Below are 16,962 nucleotides of genomic sequence, written 5' to 3'. Positions count from 1 at the left end.
ACCGAATGACTAACGAGCTGTCTGCGAAAGACTAACGAGCTCGAGTCCTCACGGTGCGAGAGTAGAGTAAGAAATGAACGAAAGCAAAGGAAGCGTCATTTTATAAACCATATAAGTATAGAATCTAAATCCCACCCTTATTATATTCGTGAGTATACAGTAAGCTTATACAATAAAGAGGGTGGGGTTTACATTCGATTCTTTTATGTTTTATAAAATGACACTTCCCTTGCTTTCATTTCTTACTCTACTCTCGCACCGTGAGGACTCGTTTCATCGGGACTAAGTAGACAGCTCGTTAGTCTTTCGGTGGTAAGGCACCACGAAAACAGCTCGGATAAGCGCATCAGCCGCAGGAAGCGTGAAGAAGCCACATCGCTATCGACCGGGAACTTCGCATGAAATTCGTCGCTATCAGAAGTCAACCGAATTGCTGATCCGCAAGCTACCTTTGCAGCATTTGGTTCGTGGAATTGCTCAGGACTTCAAAACCGACTTGCGCTTCCAAAGTTCCGCGGTTATGACTCTGCAGGAGGCTTATTAGAAGATACCAATTTGTGTGCTATCCATGCAAAACGCGTCACATCATGCCCAAGGACATCCAGCTGGCCCATCGTATCCGAGGAGAGCGTACTATATTAGCTTAGCATATAATCAACAGCCCTTTTCAGGGCTCCAAATTTGATGGATTAGAGTTCAGAAAAGTTTTTTACAGGCCGAACTGAAAGGAGCATTTAGCGAAAATCGTGGTGTCGATGATAATTCGATACCGATAGGTGCCATGGATAAGGATTTCATAATGAAAAATATGAAATATATGACATGATGTAGTGAATATATCCCCATATCGAAGAAATCACTTTGATGAAACTGTTTACCGTTTGTCGTTTTTAATTGTTGGGAAAGGGCATTATTTCTGCTGACTAAATTCCAAGAAAAAATCCATTCCTTCTTTAAGCGTGATTCATTCTGCTTCGGATCAACGGAACAGTATGATAATCATTTCATACAAAAGATAAAATGTCCAAGAGTTATATGATTGCTATTTATTGAGTCGAAAAATTGTTTCAATAGCTTAATGATAGCTTCGAAAACAGGTTATTGAAATCATTCGTATCCGTATGTAGCGCGCCCACTTGGAAACCCATTAATCTTATTGGAATGTGAGATGGGGAAGCTCATACTTACGTCTATGCATTATGCTGTACACTACAGACTTTTTTTCTCCGTACTGATTAAGAAGCCGACCGAACTATAGGTCGACAAGTCAGTCTGCAGTCGGCGGGGGCTCTTAATTTCGTTTTTGCAGGCCGAACCGAAAAAATTTCATTCGAGTTAACTCTTTTTTACAGTAATGCTTTTGAATCCGGACACTTTGCATTACATTCAATATCATACCACAGCCATAACATTTTTTTCATGTTGAATTTATGCGATTAATAGTTGCTAATATAGTTACTGATAGTTTCTTGATAGTTACTTATCAATCGCATTAATTCAACATGCAGAAAATGTTGTGGCTGCGGTATGGTATTAAATGTAACGCAAAGTGTCCGGATTCAAATACATTACTGTATACTTACTTCGATGTTATTCGTTTCTCTCTCAGGGTAAGCAACGAATATAATAAGGGTGGGGTTTAGATTCTATACTTTTATGGTTTATAAAATGACGCTTCCTTTGCTTTCGTTCATTTCTTACTCTACTCTCGAACCGTGACGACTCGTTTGTTTGGGACCAAGCAGATAGATAGTTGGTCTTTCAGTGGTAAGGCACACGAAAGCAGCTCGGATAAGCGCACCAGCCGCAGGATAGGTGAAGAAGCCACATCGCTATCGACCGGGAACTTTGCGTGAAATTCATCGCTATCGGAAGTCGACCGAATTGCTGATCCGCAAGCTACCTTTGCAGCTTTTGGATCGTGGAATTGCTCACGACTTCAAAACCGACTTGCGCTTCCAAAGTTCCGCGGTTATGACTCTGCAGGAGGCTTATTCGAAGATACAAATTTGTGTGCTATCCACGCAAAACGCGTCACATCATGCCCAAGGACATTCAGCTGGCCCATCGAATCCAAGGAGAGGGTGCTATATTAGCTTAGCATATAATCATCGGCCCTTTTCAGGGCTCCAAATTTGATGGATTAGAGTTTAGAAAAGTTTTTTGCAGGCCAAACTGAAACGAGAATTTTCGTTTGGATGCCATACAGCATCGAGAAAATTCCGGAAAGATCTAATCGTTGCTGAAAAATAATCTGCCAGTTCCCTGGGAATTGAAGAATACATCCATGCGAAAGAGTTTATTTTAATGTTTTCTAATTATATGGCGAACACAGCGACCAAATACATTCGATTTCGTAATTTTTCAATCAAGTGTAATTAGCTAGAAAGCTTCTGAAGATTATTCTTTCCCATCAGTACGATATTTTCGTATCCAATATTGGATGCATAACATGAAAAACGGAAAATGTTTCGTATCGCGAAAATTATATAATTTTCAATCGATTATTGCTCAGTCGCCGAAATTTTCATACTCAGAGAGTTCATTCTCCTCTAGTTTGCCTTCCAAATTGCCATCGTAAACCACACCTTCTCTCGATTCAATCACGCACGAAAAGTATACTGAAATGATATTCTGGTGGTGAAACCGATTCATTTTTCGTGAGGCGTCGTGCACATATTACGTAACGCGATAAGGGGGGAGGGGGTAGATGTTGCGTTACTTTCTGTTTATTAGAGATAGGAAATTGCGTTACGAAAGGGGGGGGAGGCGGTTCAAAATTCGGATTTTTAGCGTTACGTAATTTGTGCACGACGCCAGAGGACATCGACAAGACAACATCGTTACTGAACGAGCTGAACGGCGAGGGATCGAGGGATTCATTACCTGGCCTTACCTGACCTGAAATGCAATCAGTTTGTTTTAACTGTGAGGGAGCGCAGAAAAGCCGATGCTGATACTCTCGTGACCAAGAGAGTATCAGCATCGAAATACGGATCCTCGGGAAGACATAGAAGCAACCGCCACACACACACACATACACGCGCGCAACTCTTTTCGTTTGCTGGTTATCGAGAGGAAACCTGGAAAGAAATGATCGTTGCTGAAAAATAATCTGCCAGTTCTCCTTGGAATTGAAAATTACATTCAAGCGAGTTTATTTTAATGTTTTCTATCCATATAATACTGCGACCACATACATTTGGTTTTGTGATTTGTCAATCAAGTGCAGTTAGCAGGAAAGCTTCTGAAGATTATTCTTCAGAACAAGGTTTTTTGTATCCAATATTGGATGCATAAAACCTTGAGTCTCCAACGTAACACTCTCGTTTTTGAAGTCACCCAAATATTTATTTATTCATTCATTCAGGATGTATTTAGATTCAACTTCAAACAAATGATCTCTAAATCAACGATAGTCCTACGTCACCCTTGCGGTTATACCATAGATATAACCCACTTCCTGTTTTTTATTCGACAAATCTCAGCATACATCGGAAGATGGGCGCTCTTGCGGAAAAAGAATTTTTGGAACAACTTTTTCATGATTTTTTGAATTACTATTAATATTGAACTCGTAAAATTTTTATGTATAGATTATAGCGATGTACATGTTCTGCAAACATTTTTCTATTGATTTTCTATTTACACAAAAATGTTAAGAGTGAAACATAATTTTTTTTTGGATTCTCCATACAAACATGCCATATATTTCAGAAACTATAAAAGATAGAAAGTTCACATGTTCAACAAAAGTTCAAATAAGACAAAAGTTAATAAGATTTAAAACATTGTCGAATCCACTATATGGCTATCTTAATTTTATAGAAAATTGGGATTTTTTTTAATTATGTTTTTTTTTTTCAAAAAACATGAAAAAGGTGTTGTTAGAAAAAGTGCCCATCTAACGATGCATGAGTGACTTGTTGAAAAATATAAGTTTTTGAAAACAAAAATTCAATTGAAAAAATATTCTTTAGCGTACTTTTTTTGAAAAAAATAAAAAAAATTGGTATTTCTCTATGAAAATTTAAACAATTTCCTTCATTCCATCCTTCGACCAGAATTTTGAAGGTATTACAGTTTTTAAGTTATAAATTTATGCAAAAAATTAAGAAATTTTTTTTGACCCTTTCCAAAAAGTAGTATAATTTTTTAATGATTTCAAGTATGCAATGTTGCTTGAATGACCAATGTCTATACACAAGGTTTCACTGCAGTCTAAGATGTTGCTGCCAAAGTCCAGTCGAGTTGGAATGAACTTCGTATATGGCATTTATATTAACAATTCTTTTGTTTTCAGGTCTTTGCTATGGAAAATAATGAACTACTCACGTTTAGTTTCTTGATAAAATTTCCCAATTTATGCGGGCTAGGCTTCTATGGCTTTTCTACCTATAAAAACTGTCAGTTAGCAGTTCCAATAATGAATTTGCTTATATCTTTTACATTCCTGCCTTAATTTTCTTGATTAATATTTAATAATCTGTGTTCAATCTCCTCTCAAACTCGTATTTAGTTGCTATCTTAACTGAAAAAGAACGAATAAAAATCAAAAGTTTTATTGAAAAAACAAATAACTTACCTCAACAAAAGAATCAAAACAATACCAGTAGAACTGACAAGACGTTTCGAGAAAGATATTGGACATTGTCAAAAAATTCGTATTGCTATAAAACAAAGCTCTATTGTTTATAGCAAATATCCCAGAATACCCGAGCAAGAATGCAACAATAGAATTCACCGTATAAAATAGCCGTATAGGGCACGAAATGTTCAGTACTTCGTTCTAGAGGTGGGCAAAACAGTTCACTTTAATGAACCGTTCAGTGACCAACCGTTCACTCAAGTGAACTAGTTCTTTTGAGCAGTTCACTCACTCTTTTGTACAGTGGAGGGATATGTCAAAGCAAGTATAAAAAGTGTGGGATGTTATGTAGGATTGTTCGTTCATTAAATGCCGTATTAATCATTATTCGTCCGATATTTGTTAGAAATAACTTAGCACAATAGAAAATCAAACTTTGATTTTGAAATCTCGATTTTGTTTGAGTCGTTATTTAACATTGTGATGTTTTGCTTACGATGTATTGCAATAAATGCTATAGCAAAACTGTACCCAAACCGCGAACGTCCATCTCAAAATTATCGAGCAACAATTTTAAACGTAAATTGTAAATTTAAACGTAAAACATATTTCATATTAGCGACGCGAATTTTAATGTTTAACTGTTTAAATCTTTCCGCTTTCAACTTATTTTCCAAGTTAGGTAGATTCGCATACCAACTTACTGAAATATTTACCCTGAGCTCCAAAATACGAAATTAAATTTTTATTTGATAAATAATTTTACAATCCAATTTAAATCCTGAAAATGATGCGCTTTTTTATGAAAGCGACAATACCGACATATTATTTTTGTTGTTTCATGGGGCTATCGTTTGTTTCTATTCGTTAATTTGAGGACTATTTACCTTGATTCATATTTGATTTTTCATTTTGATTTGATTTGATTCATCTATCACTCGTTCGTTTTCTTTCCTCTTATACACCACTCACCATACACAGTCCGTTCTGAACTGCATGCACAGTTCATTCGGCGGTCTTCTCACACAGTTCGTTCTGGACTGTATACACAGTTCAGTCAGCGGTCAGTTCGTTCTAAGTTGTATTATCAGTTCATCGTTCACCGTACACAGTTCGTTCTGAACTGGGTATGGGAACTGGGAACTGGGGCGACAGTTCATATGAACTGTTGCCCAGCAAAAAAGAACGACAGTTCGTTCACTCTTTTTGGTGAACTAGTTCTTTTGAACGATTTGTCCATCTCTACTTCGTTCAGTCGCAAATATACCACATATCAGTATAGACCAGGGAGGGCCAAATGGTAGTCCGCGGTCTACTGGTCGCCCACGTAGGTATTTCTAGGCGCCCACCAGCTGGTCTAGGATAGTGTCACCTCAAAACGCAATGGATTAAATATCTTTCCACATATTGCCGTGATCATTATAATAACTATTAAATACATGTATGTTTGGAATATTACGTTAAAAATTATTTTTAAGTCCGAATATTTCCGGTTTCAAGAAAAGTGAAAAGTGTTTTAGTGGAAATATCGCAAAATTTTATATAGAAATGGTTAAATAAAGTTCAGTACTACATGTTTCAAGTAATCAAATAACATGAAGTAAAAAATTTCATTCATACTTTAAACATTTAAAACTGCCTTCGTGCCTGCCCAGCATATACCCAGCAAACATTAAATCCTAAAAAAATCTTAAATTGAAGATGATATACATACATCCAAGACACATTACTTGTATGATGTGCAGTGACGTCGAGTGAAGCTTTTGCCCCCGGGGCGGGAGAATTGATTTGCATCCCCACTCCCCATCAAAAATCATATCTATCCAATTTCTTCATATAAATTCGGTTCATTCTGCATCCCTAAAACCTTGCACCCGGGGGTGGGCCGCACCACCCAGGCGACGCTAATTATGATGTGTATAACTGGCATATGCATACGAAATTGGAGGCCATATACATGTATATAGGGTATATGATGTCATATAAACGATAATTATACGATTTATTGTTTCCTGGGATGTATGTATATCGCCTCCACGTTTGCATATATGGGCTGGCTAGGCACACTATATACATGCAATTTCTATTAGTCATACTTGTATGTTTGTGAATATAAACCTCAAAATAAAATCACTACACTAAACATCAAGAACTGCTGGAAATCTCTTAAGGGGCTGTCCACATACCACGTGGACTATTTTAGGGGGGGTAGGGGTTACGAAAATGTCCACGCTTGTCCACGGTGAGGGGGGAGGGGGTTTTGATATTGTCCACGTGGAAACGTTAAGTATTTTTTAAAGTAGAACATTCAAGTTAGAAGTCAAAGTTGAATGAAATCTGTTTTGTATTTACACGATTTTTCGAACTTCACGCCCGCCCTGAGTGCTCAGTATTCATCAATAAAAATACTGAACTGCCTGAGAGTGCTGCTCGGTCAAACATCCATATTTTTTCATATGACAACCTCTTTCCTGAAATGTATATTCTGAAGGTAACGCACATGAACTAGGATCCAATTTATTCCACCCGGTAATAGAGGGAATGGGGCAATGCATGGACTACATATTAACCCATATTACGGAACCCGATCGGATTTGACAAATCGCAATCCGAACGAAATAAACTTTTGCATTCTGCATTTCAAGGTTGCATTATTTGTACAATCCGATAGGATTTTACTCGATCAAATTAAGGGGGATAGAGACACGAATTTCGGACGTTTGTTCGAGCTCCGAAAAAGTAAAACAAAGAATATTTTTACCATCCATCATATCACTATTTGTTATATCAACAAAACAAAAATTGAACGGAAAAATATATATCCATAATTAGAAGCTGATCGAGTGAGGGGGTTAAAAAAAAAGTTGTGCCATGGCGTACAAGATTCCACCATCTGGTTCTCTAAAACAAACAAATCGAACATATTCTGAATCAGTAAAGATGCCACTATCGTGTAAACCTCGGACAAGTCAAAAACGTGTTTTTTGATAAAATGGCGGAAATTTGAAGGAAAAAAATGCTGTTAAAAAACTTTTTTTCTGAGTTTCTTGATTTTTTTAAAATAGTAAAGTTACGAAATTGTGCTCCCTTGGCCGAGTGGTTAGCGTCATAACTAACATGCCGGGTGTTCGGGTTCGATTCCCGTTCTGGTCGGGGGAATTTTTCGTCAAAGAAATTTTCTCCGACTTGCACTGTGATCACGCGTATTCTAGAGCTTGCCACTCAGAATGCATTCAAGGCGTGTTATTTGGCATAGAAATCTCAACTAAGTACTAATAAAAATGACGCAAGTAATACTACGTTGAGACGGCGAAGTTCCTCTAGGAACGTTAGTGCCATTGAAGAAGAAGAAGAAGAAGAAAGTTACGAAATTATGATTTTTATTAGGTTCATGCGATAGAAAGATACATACAGATTGTATTAATATAAACATAGATCGGATAAGTAGAACTTGAGATATCGTGTAAACCAGTTTGAAAAACATATTTCGAGAAAAACGCGTTTGAAGTTAATTGTTATGGCCGTACTAGATAAGATATCGCATCACTAAAATGGCTATAACTTGGTAAATAATGAGATTTTCAAAAAGTCTCTTCTATGGTATATTCTTAAATGTCTGAATTAGAGAAATATGAAGAAAAAATATATTTTTTTCAAATTTCTAGACTAGAATTCCCTCTTAAAGAACGCAACATTGTGCTAATTTCAAATCCGACCGGATTCAGGAATAAGGGTTTATTTTACCGAAAAACACTTGAAGGGACTTATCTCAATCTGCGATTCGTTTCATAAACGCGACGAAAATACATATTTGTAGCGAATTGTAAAGGGCAAATCATTTACAAGAATGTTGAGTTGAAAAAAATCTAAGCAAGTGAATGGAACCCCGAAGCAGGTTTTCGCTTGAAGAAAGTTATGGCTGGGTCTGGTAGGACTGGAAGAAAATCTGTATCATGAGCTTTTACCAAGCAACTAGTTTCGATGAATTCCAACAAGTACTGCTAGCAGCTGAACGTATGAAAATCAACGATCCAGAACGCTTCTAGGGCACTTCTAAAACTCCACCCGCCTTACACACCAGATATTGCATCTTCAGATTATTAACTGTTAACTTACTGTATAGCATAAGTTCAGAGAGGATGGAATTCTCAAGTTGCATGAAGGATGCTGAAATATTCAGGAAAAAACCGTGCATCTATGATCGAAAAGATGTATGCCTACAAAAATATGCTTTTGGTTTTTTCCTTAGAATCGGCATGAATTTTTAAGGACAATATTCAGCATGATTTAACAATTAAGGGTTGTAGGTCAACGGAAACATCGATCACGATGATATTGCAGATGTTTTGTTTTTACTAGGTTCATTATAGCCATCAGGCACTACCGAACCTGTAAAAGCGAAAGTCATTGATGTTTAGACGAGAAAATTCTGTTTTCAAACAAAGTGGTTGATTTTATTGTCTGATTTTTTGAAAACTCAAACAGCCAGCCAGCTTTAATAAAAATACTCGAGAATAAGCTCACAAAGGGTATTTTAAAATGGATATGGATATAACGTGAATTGAATTCGGAAGAAAATAATGAACTCCCGGACAATGTTGAAAAACATCGAAGATTTCAAGACAAATCGTTACCATTGGTAAGGCTATAATTTTTATCAATAAACATATGGAATAGAAAATAGAAACGAACTTGAAATGAAATTTATACGAAAAGATAAAATTTCTTGATTTTTTCCTCAAAACCGGAGGAATGTCCACGTGGACAACAGGGGGAGGTGTATAAGAAATGTCCACGCTTGTCCACGGAGGGGGAGGGGGTGTCTAAAATCATGCTTTTTCTGTCCACGTGGTATGTGGACAGCCCCTAACAATATTTGTTAAAATTTAGAGATGTGCTCAACTCCGGTTTTGATGACAACTTTTATGCATTAAATTAAATCGTACGATAATTATATATAAACATAAACATTCCCACCTTTCCACTTTCATTAAACACCTCGTAGTAGAAATCTGTCAGTATGCATACACTCTCCTACGAAACATAGTGGAAATAAATATATTCGTCGATGTAAACAAGCGGTGAAAAAGGAGACACTCGGTGAAAAAAAGGAGATGCTCGTAGGCTAATCCAATTACTAGTACGGTAGAAAATGACAAGATTGGTTGCATTTACCAAAAAAATCGTTATATTTACAAATTATTTCTCTTAGTGTAGTTTTCATTTTGCGCTTCCATATTTTTCAATACATATTTTTTCTGAGTGTATCCATTGACGTTCCCCTCAGTGTTTTTTGGCGTTTGAAAAGTCAGCACAGTTAACGAGCGGAATTCGCTGGAGGCGGCTTCAGCCCAGTTAGCGGACGAACACTGTACTTTTATTTGCTTTTATCATGCTCCATTGAAAAATTTTGACATGTATGTAGTCAAAAAGACCCAGAAACTAGAATTTTCACGAACTTTCTTGACCAAATTTACCAAAATAGATGCTTTCATGCTCACATGACCGCAATTAAATGTCATACGCTTCCAGTATTATACGCTTTGTTTACGATAGGACTGAGAAAGATTTTTTTAAATGAAAATAATGAATGAAAATGTATAAAAAGCTAATTCAATGTTAGCCATAATTTTAGTCTGATCAGAAATCTATAAAATAAGCGAACCATTTGTAGTGAAAACTCTGTATATTCGTCAACCATCCACGATAGTATTCGCATAAGACCCGATTGGGTTTCTCTAAAAACAAAAAATAAGAAATTGAAATATCTCAAGTTTATCGTTCACTGCATTATATTTGACGCTGTCAGCTCTTGGCTGTAGTGAATCTATTCCTAGTTCACATTCTATGCACATGTCTGCACTTGAAGCGCGTTAGAATATATGGTTTAATCTTCATAACCAGTTGGAAGGGGATTGGTATGAGGGTTGTGAAACAAACTCCTGGTTCCATCTCCCCACGGAAAACGTTTGGTTCTAATACGCATATGTTCGTATGGTAAGAATTCTGGACGCGAATGGCCATGTTCCTCTTGATGCTTCAAATATGCGTTCAACATGCACAGACCAACTCCGGGCAATGCAACGAAGAATGAAAGTTTCTTCCACAGTTTGTATCCTCCTCCGCCTGCAAAGAAACTTGTTATTACATAACTTGATAGTAATTGTTTTTCTTACCCTCATGGCCTGAAACCGCTGAAGGACCTGCAACTGCATGACGAGCGGCAGATTGTGAAATAGCTCGTCGAAAAATATGGCTCACAAGAGACATTATCGTATTATGTATCGTCCTGCTTTTCGAAATACAATTCTACCTCACTTCGCAGGAAAATTTGATAAATGATCAAATGTTTCAATTTTTACATGACATTTGTATCGGGGGGATGTTGGATGGTCTGTGTAATAATTTTGAAAAAACACTTACCAAGTGTACTAGATGTGTGAATCAAATTCTGAAAAGCGGTGCTCTGAATGCCGCGTTTTGTTTCATGAGTGTCGGCTGTCAAAGCTTGCCGAAACGATCGTTCGTCGTAATTTTTCGATTTGTGGTAATAATCTTGCGCTCGTCTCGCCACTTTTTCATATCTCCTAAGTGCAATGTCATCCAACACGACGCACATTTTGAGCGTAGCTTCATGCTAGGCATGTCATATTTGGTTGTTACAGAAAATGCTTTCCATATGACGGTTAGTGTTATCATTTCAACAGTAAAAAAATGAATCGATGCTATGCTATATTTCATCATGTTTTATTTTCAACTAGCTGACCCGGCGAACTTCGTCTCGCCCAAAATGATTTTCATTCACGTTTTCACCAAGCGAACATTCGTTGGTTCAATTGCAGAACTCTTCTCTGATTAGTTTCATTTGATCCTTTACAATTTCCCTTTACTATAAATTTCTAACAACTTCTATTAAAAAATCGTCATTATAATATAAAATTCTTCTCAGACACAATTCTCGTTCAAGATTCTTCAATCACTTGCGAATAACATATTTCTCCGTTACATGAAATATATGCTTGATACAAAAAAATAAAGCTCAAATCGGACAATTCCTTACTCGAGTTTTGCGCTTACCAGCACATTTGGCGATCTATTCTTATTTATATTTGTAGATAGAATAGGAGTGGGTTTTTTACTTGATAATTTTTATTTCAATTTCTAGATCAATTTCCTTAGCGGGGGATCTTTGGTTGCTTATCCGCTACTAAGCGAATTAGTTTGTTATTTTTGTACTAGTTTTTTTTTTGTCTCAATAATTCGTGGCGCACTTCATGTATATTAATTTTTTTCGTTTGTTACCAAAAAAGACGGGTGGGTAATGTCGGGGACATAACCGGAGTGATGTAGGACTATACAAAGGAGACAGCCTTTGTTAAATATTTATTTTGAATATATTGTTTTATTTTCTTCTCCAACGTGAATACCTACCTATCTTCCTGAAAAATTGATTAGTTTACTGTTTACTCTTTATGAAAATGTTGGGGGTTCTGAAAAGAACCTTTGGTGTTGTGTTTTTGTTATCACTCGATATTCCCATCTTGTTCGGCTAAACCTTCCTGTTTAGCTATGGCGTTTGCCACTCGCCACAGCTTTCACAGTTGGAAAATTTCTTCCCATTCAGCTTGTGACATGTTGTTCAGTAAATTACATTTAATGCGACGTGCCGGAGAAACACTTTGCCACTCACTGAAACTAATTGTTGCCTTGATGAGCGCCGAACCGAAGCTGCTCTGTTCTTGATGCGGGTTTTCTGATTGTCGTGAGCAGCTTTGAAAGCCAACTCGAGCACTCCGACGGCCGAAACTCTATAATCGCTGTTAGGTATACTGGTGCTCCGGCACCAATCCGTTCGGCCTAGTTACCCTTGCGGAGCAATCAGTGAATGCGACCAACAGGGAACTGGAGACTTGCACGGTTCGAGTGAGACTTTGCCTTTCCCTTAACTTGTCCTCCTTTGTTACGTCCACGATGCCGATGCCGTACAACCACACGGGTTTACGGTTTGAAAGAAAATAAGATATTTATTTGGGGTCCGCGTGTTTTATACTCTAGCGGTACACACTCACAGGATAGAGACAAATCGGCAGACTCAGCCAGAGGGGCGAGTCCAACGAGACGAACGAATGAGCGTTCAAAGGGAGCGATGGCAAAAAAATACATTCATTACGATTTGTTCGCTCGTTGGATTCACATGCAGGCTAAAAAGGGTCCTTTTCAGGATCACAAAATTATCTTCAATCTAAAGAGTTTATTGTTTTGTTATCACTCGATATCCCCGTTTTGTTCGGCTAAACCTTCCTGTTTAGCGATTTGTTGCCACTCGCCACAGCTTTCACAGTTGGAAAATTTCTTCCTATCCAACTTTGTGACATGTTGTACAGTAAATTACATTCAATGCGACGTGCCGAAGCGCCACTCAGTGTCGCATTGGAGGCGATTTTAACCTGTAATTGAACATTTGCGATGACAGTGGTACAGTGTCGACTTTCAATGTGGGGTCATAATTTGGATCTCTATGTTTACAAAAATGTCCAACTAAATAAGTCGCATTACATGTCCGTCCAATTAGCTAAATGTCGAACTAATTGTAAATTACTGTACTTTCAATCTGGAAACAATTTAAGAATTGATGAAAATTGTATAATCAGGAAAGTCCCCAACTATCAATAAGCTCAGAACAACTGCCAAATTCACATACTCATCATATCCTGGCAAACAAATTATGAAAAAATCAATTTGTGTTTTATTATTATTTTGGATAATGTTTTAGAAAGCATTGAACTGTATTTCCTAAACTCTTTCTTGAAAGGTTTAATGGCCCTGAAAAGCGCCTTGCTTTATGGAATGGTTCCAATTTAAAAAACTTAGTACTCGTGGTTTTGAAAAAAGCCATTTCGAACGCCCTCGATGCCGCCTTGTTCTGGATTTGCCACCAAAGCAGTTTGTATAAAGATCAAACTTTTTTCTTCTGCTACCAGCTGCCGTTTTGCGATTGCGTTTGCCACTCGCCACTCGTTGCAACTGCCTGTTGTTGTCATGATGTCCACCGAACCGAATGTGTTCTGTTCCGAATGCGGGTTTTCTTATCGTCGCGAGCAGCTTTGCCAGCTAACTCGATCACTTCGGCGGCCGAAACTATATAACGCCGGCTGGTGCACTGGTACTAACGCGCTCGTCCTAGCTACCCTTGCGGGGAACTCCAGATCAACACGGTTCGAGAGGGATTTTGCCTTTCCCTTTACTTTTCCTCCTTTACCATGTCCAGACATGGCTGCTTGGGTTGGTTTGTTGATGTGTTGTGATGCGAACCGATGTGGTGTACGGTTTGAATGAGAATGATCGTTACGGCAGCGGAGCGGGGATTTTTAAGCTGACTGGCTGGCTCGAGAATTACGCATGTGTGAGACTGCGACCAATGTTTCGTTCATTTTTTTCTTTTTCCTTTCCAATCGTGCTTCATTCTATTTCGCTGCTGCTCTGGTTGCCCGTTTTGGTCGGTACGATTTGAGGAGCACAAAATTGACCAATCAAAAATGGGTACATAGTGCATTTTGACAATGCTTGATATTTCACAATTATTCAATTATTTATCTCAAGAAAAATGAAATGTTATTCGTTATGATAGATGCGTAGATATATTTCCTATCAATTGATGCAAAAACCTTTGCGATCTATCGAGAAATGCTAGAGTTATAAGCGTTCCAAATCTTGCATTTTTTCCTACTTGTTCAGTGCCTAGATTTCCATTTCACCCCCTATATCTTCCGGTTAGACGTAGTCCTACGTCAAAAGACAGCACGTTTTATGTTACTGAAGTATAAATAAAATAAATAAATAAATAAGCGATCATGGGCTTAAATCTCAGGACTCTCAAATGACCATCTTTGTTTTTTATTCTAGTCACTGCGTCCACGCAACAATTATCATGTGATCCCAGAACTTGCGGTCTACCACAACAATGGAAGCCCCACATCAACTGCCACGTTGTGAACAACTGTCAACAATAGTGAAGGTGGCCGTACACTGTTTGACCGAAGGTCAAATATTTGATACTTTTTGACGAAAAAGGTTTGGTCAAAATTTTTTCTGTAAATAATAGTCAAATATTTGACGTCGGTCAAACACTGTATGAGCACCCTAATACTCTTACGCCGAAAAAGGTGACATTGTGTAATGTACAATATGTTTATCGATGAGATAGGAATACTCTTACGCCCAAATGGATACTGTGTAACAAAATTATCGATAAAATAGAAAATGTACAAGAATAAATTCGGGGGCCAATTCATTGACCATCTTTGTGTTGTTACAGAATAATTACGTCCACGCAACAATCATCAGCGATGGAGATCGATCCACGGTCGAAATAAGATCGATTCATCCATACAACTGTTCTGCTCTGCAAGACACATCAGGCAGCTGTTCTATAAATAACTCAACAATGATCAATCAACTGCCTCCGCTGTCCGTTTTCACTGGATAATGGAAGAACAGAAGGAAAACTCTTACGCCTCAATGGCTACTGTGTAAATGTGTACCATATGCAATGGTATAGAAGGGAATACTCTAACGCCGAAAAATGGCAACTGTGTGATGTGCTAATTATAGATATGATAAACTTGTGACATGTACACGATTAAAATTCGGCTTTGTTACAGCTAAAATGCTAATGAGCCTAAAATAGACAAAAGGGATAAAAAAAGAATAAATTCGGCTCCGTTATAGTTGAAGTGCTCAATGAGCCTAATAAAAAAAAAATAGATGGAATGAAAAAAAGTCGTTGACGTAAACATCAAATTGACAAACAACGCATACCACGATATAATTGTAGAACATGTAGGAATTCAATTTTCCGAATTTTCCTTCAGAATTTTCTGCAAATTTTCAATTGTCATGTTTGATTGTAATATGTATTTCATGCCTTGTCAGTTGGATTATGGGTATAAGTCCTGTGTCGAAAAAAAATCCATATTGTTTGCGACGTGGACATTTTATTCGAAATAGCACTTTTTTTGCAGGAGAATCGGGTATATTCATACATTACATACATTGAATCGTATAACTTTTGCACATGCTAGGGCGCATATAAATTCGTATCAAATTAAAATCGTATTTTATATCAATCTAAGGATGCATCATGTGTATCCGAAATCGTATAAAATGCAAAAACGCGATTTTCGTAGTATCCTAGTATCGCGATATGCAGTATCATATACGCACATTCTATTCCTTTTATATCGCATTGTCATGTCAAATCTTATATCAGTGTAAAAAGAATCGTATATCGTTATACACGGCTTTATATGCGTATAAAATATGACTTATTCGTATATCGTCCCCACTTTTGCGTGTTCATACCAGTTATATGCATCATACATCATCCATATGTGTTTTGAATGTTTGTATATCGCCTTCAACCATGGCTATTCATGCGATTTAATATTTACTGGGTACAATTAACCAAATTCGCCGAATATTTCGTTGCAGAATATAAATCATACCCTACACAATTCAGTGTTTCTTTCGCCATATTTTCGTTTTTGTTAAGTTTAGCTAAGTTCGTCACGCCTCGCCATTGTACGTTGTTCTCAAAATAATCTATTTTCGTAAGCTACACAGTGCATTCAAAAAATTCCGGGACTATTTTTTAAAACAAAGAAAAACGAGATACTCAAAAGTTTTAGTATTATTTTTCTACATATAGGCCTTCTCTTTCCACACAAATTTTTGAACGTTCGTAGAGATATCGGAAGGTGCGTTAAAACTGCTCAACCGGTATCGAGTTCATAATACGCATCACATTTCGTTGAATGTCTGGAACATCGTCAAAACGGTCCCCTTTCATAGCGTTCTTTAGCTTGGGGAACAAGAAAAATTATAAGAGGTTGTTTCCAAGACACGACCGCATTGTTGACGTAGAACTACGCTGTTATTTTATTCAAGTCGCTCGTTTATAAATTCGGATATTTTTTTATAATGCTGTGAAATTTTAGAAATAACTGTAGAATGGTTTGATCGCCCTGAAATGGTATTTTAAATTGTAGAATCAGTTGTTGATAATTAATTGATGATTCATTCTCGCCCTCGCAGAACAATACCCTAGTCCTATCGTATGTCACAATTTGTTTCATGTCAATGCATTGAAAATTTAACTCGAACGCTATTCCGGTGGCCTTTTTCGCAATTGACATAGACTCGGCTGCAGTCGATTAAACCCAGCAAACAATAAATCGTATAATTTTGCACGTGCCAAGTCTTACAAGAAATCCGAATAAATCATAATCGCATATAATATCAATCAAAGTAAGTGTCGTGTATACTTGAAATCGCATAAAATGCAAAAACTCGATTTTATATACTATTATCAAATT

At 37.2% G+C, this 16,962-nt stretch overlaps 1 protein-coding gene across 1 annotated transcript; it reads right to left on the bottom strand.

Moving 5' to 3' along the window:
- Window positions 1–10,357: 10,357 nt before the first annotated feature.
- Window positions 10,358–10,948, bottom strand: LOC129761793 (cytochrome c oxidase subunit 6A, mitochondrial-like). The gene is made up of 2 exons (XM_055759566.1): window positions 10,765–10,948; window positions 10,358–10,714 (listed from the first exon to the last, which is right to left on the bottom strand). The coding sequence occupies exons 1-2, from the start codon at window positions 10,856–10,858 to the stop codon at window positions 10,476–10,478; spliced, it is 333 nt and encodes a 110-aa protein (XP_055615541.1). The 5' UTR covers window positions 10,859–10,948; the 3' UTR covers window positions 10,358–10,475.
- Window positions 10,949–16,962: the final 6,014 nt, after the last annotated feature.

This window comes from Toxorhynchites rutilus, chromosome 1 (assembly GCF_029784135.1).
Source record: "Toxorhynchites rutilus septentrionalis strain SRP chromosome 1, ASM2978413v1, whole genome shotgun sequence".
In the NCBI taxonomy this organism is placed as follows: Eukaryota; Metazoa; Arthropoda; class Insecta; order Diptera; family Culicidae; genus Toxorhynchites; species Toxorhynchites rutilus.
The sequence above is the reverse complement of the archived record's forward strand: the minus strand, read 5'-3'. Positions and strand labels throughout refer to the sequence as shown.

Coding starts and splice junctions, on each gene's coding strand:
- LOC129761793 (XM_055759566.1), bottom strand. CDS start 10,858: ATGTCTCTTGTGAGCCATATTTTTCGACGAGCTATTTCACAATCTGCC. Junction 10,715..10,764: donor AGCGGTTTCAGGCCATGAGG/GTAAGAAAAACA, acceptor GTTTCTTTGCAG/GCGGAGGAGGATACAAACTG.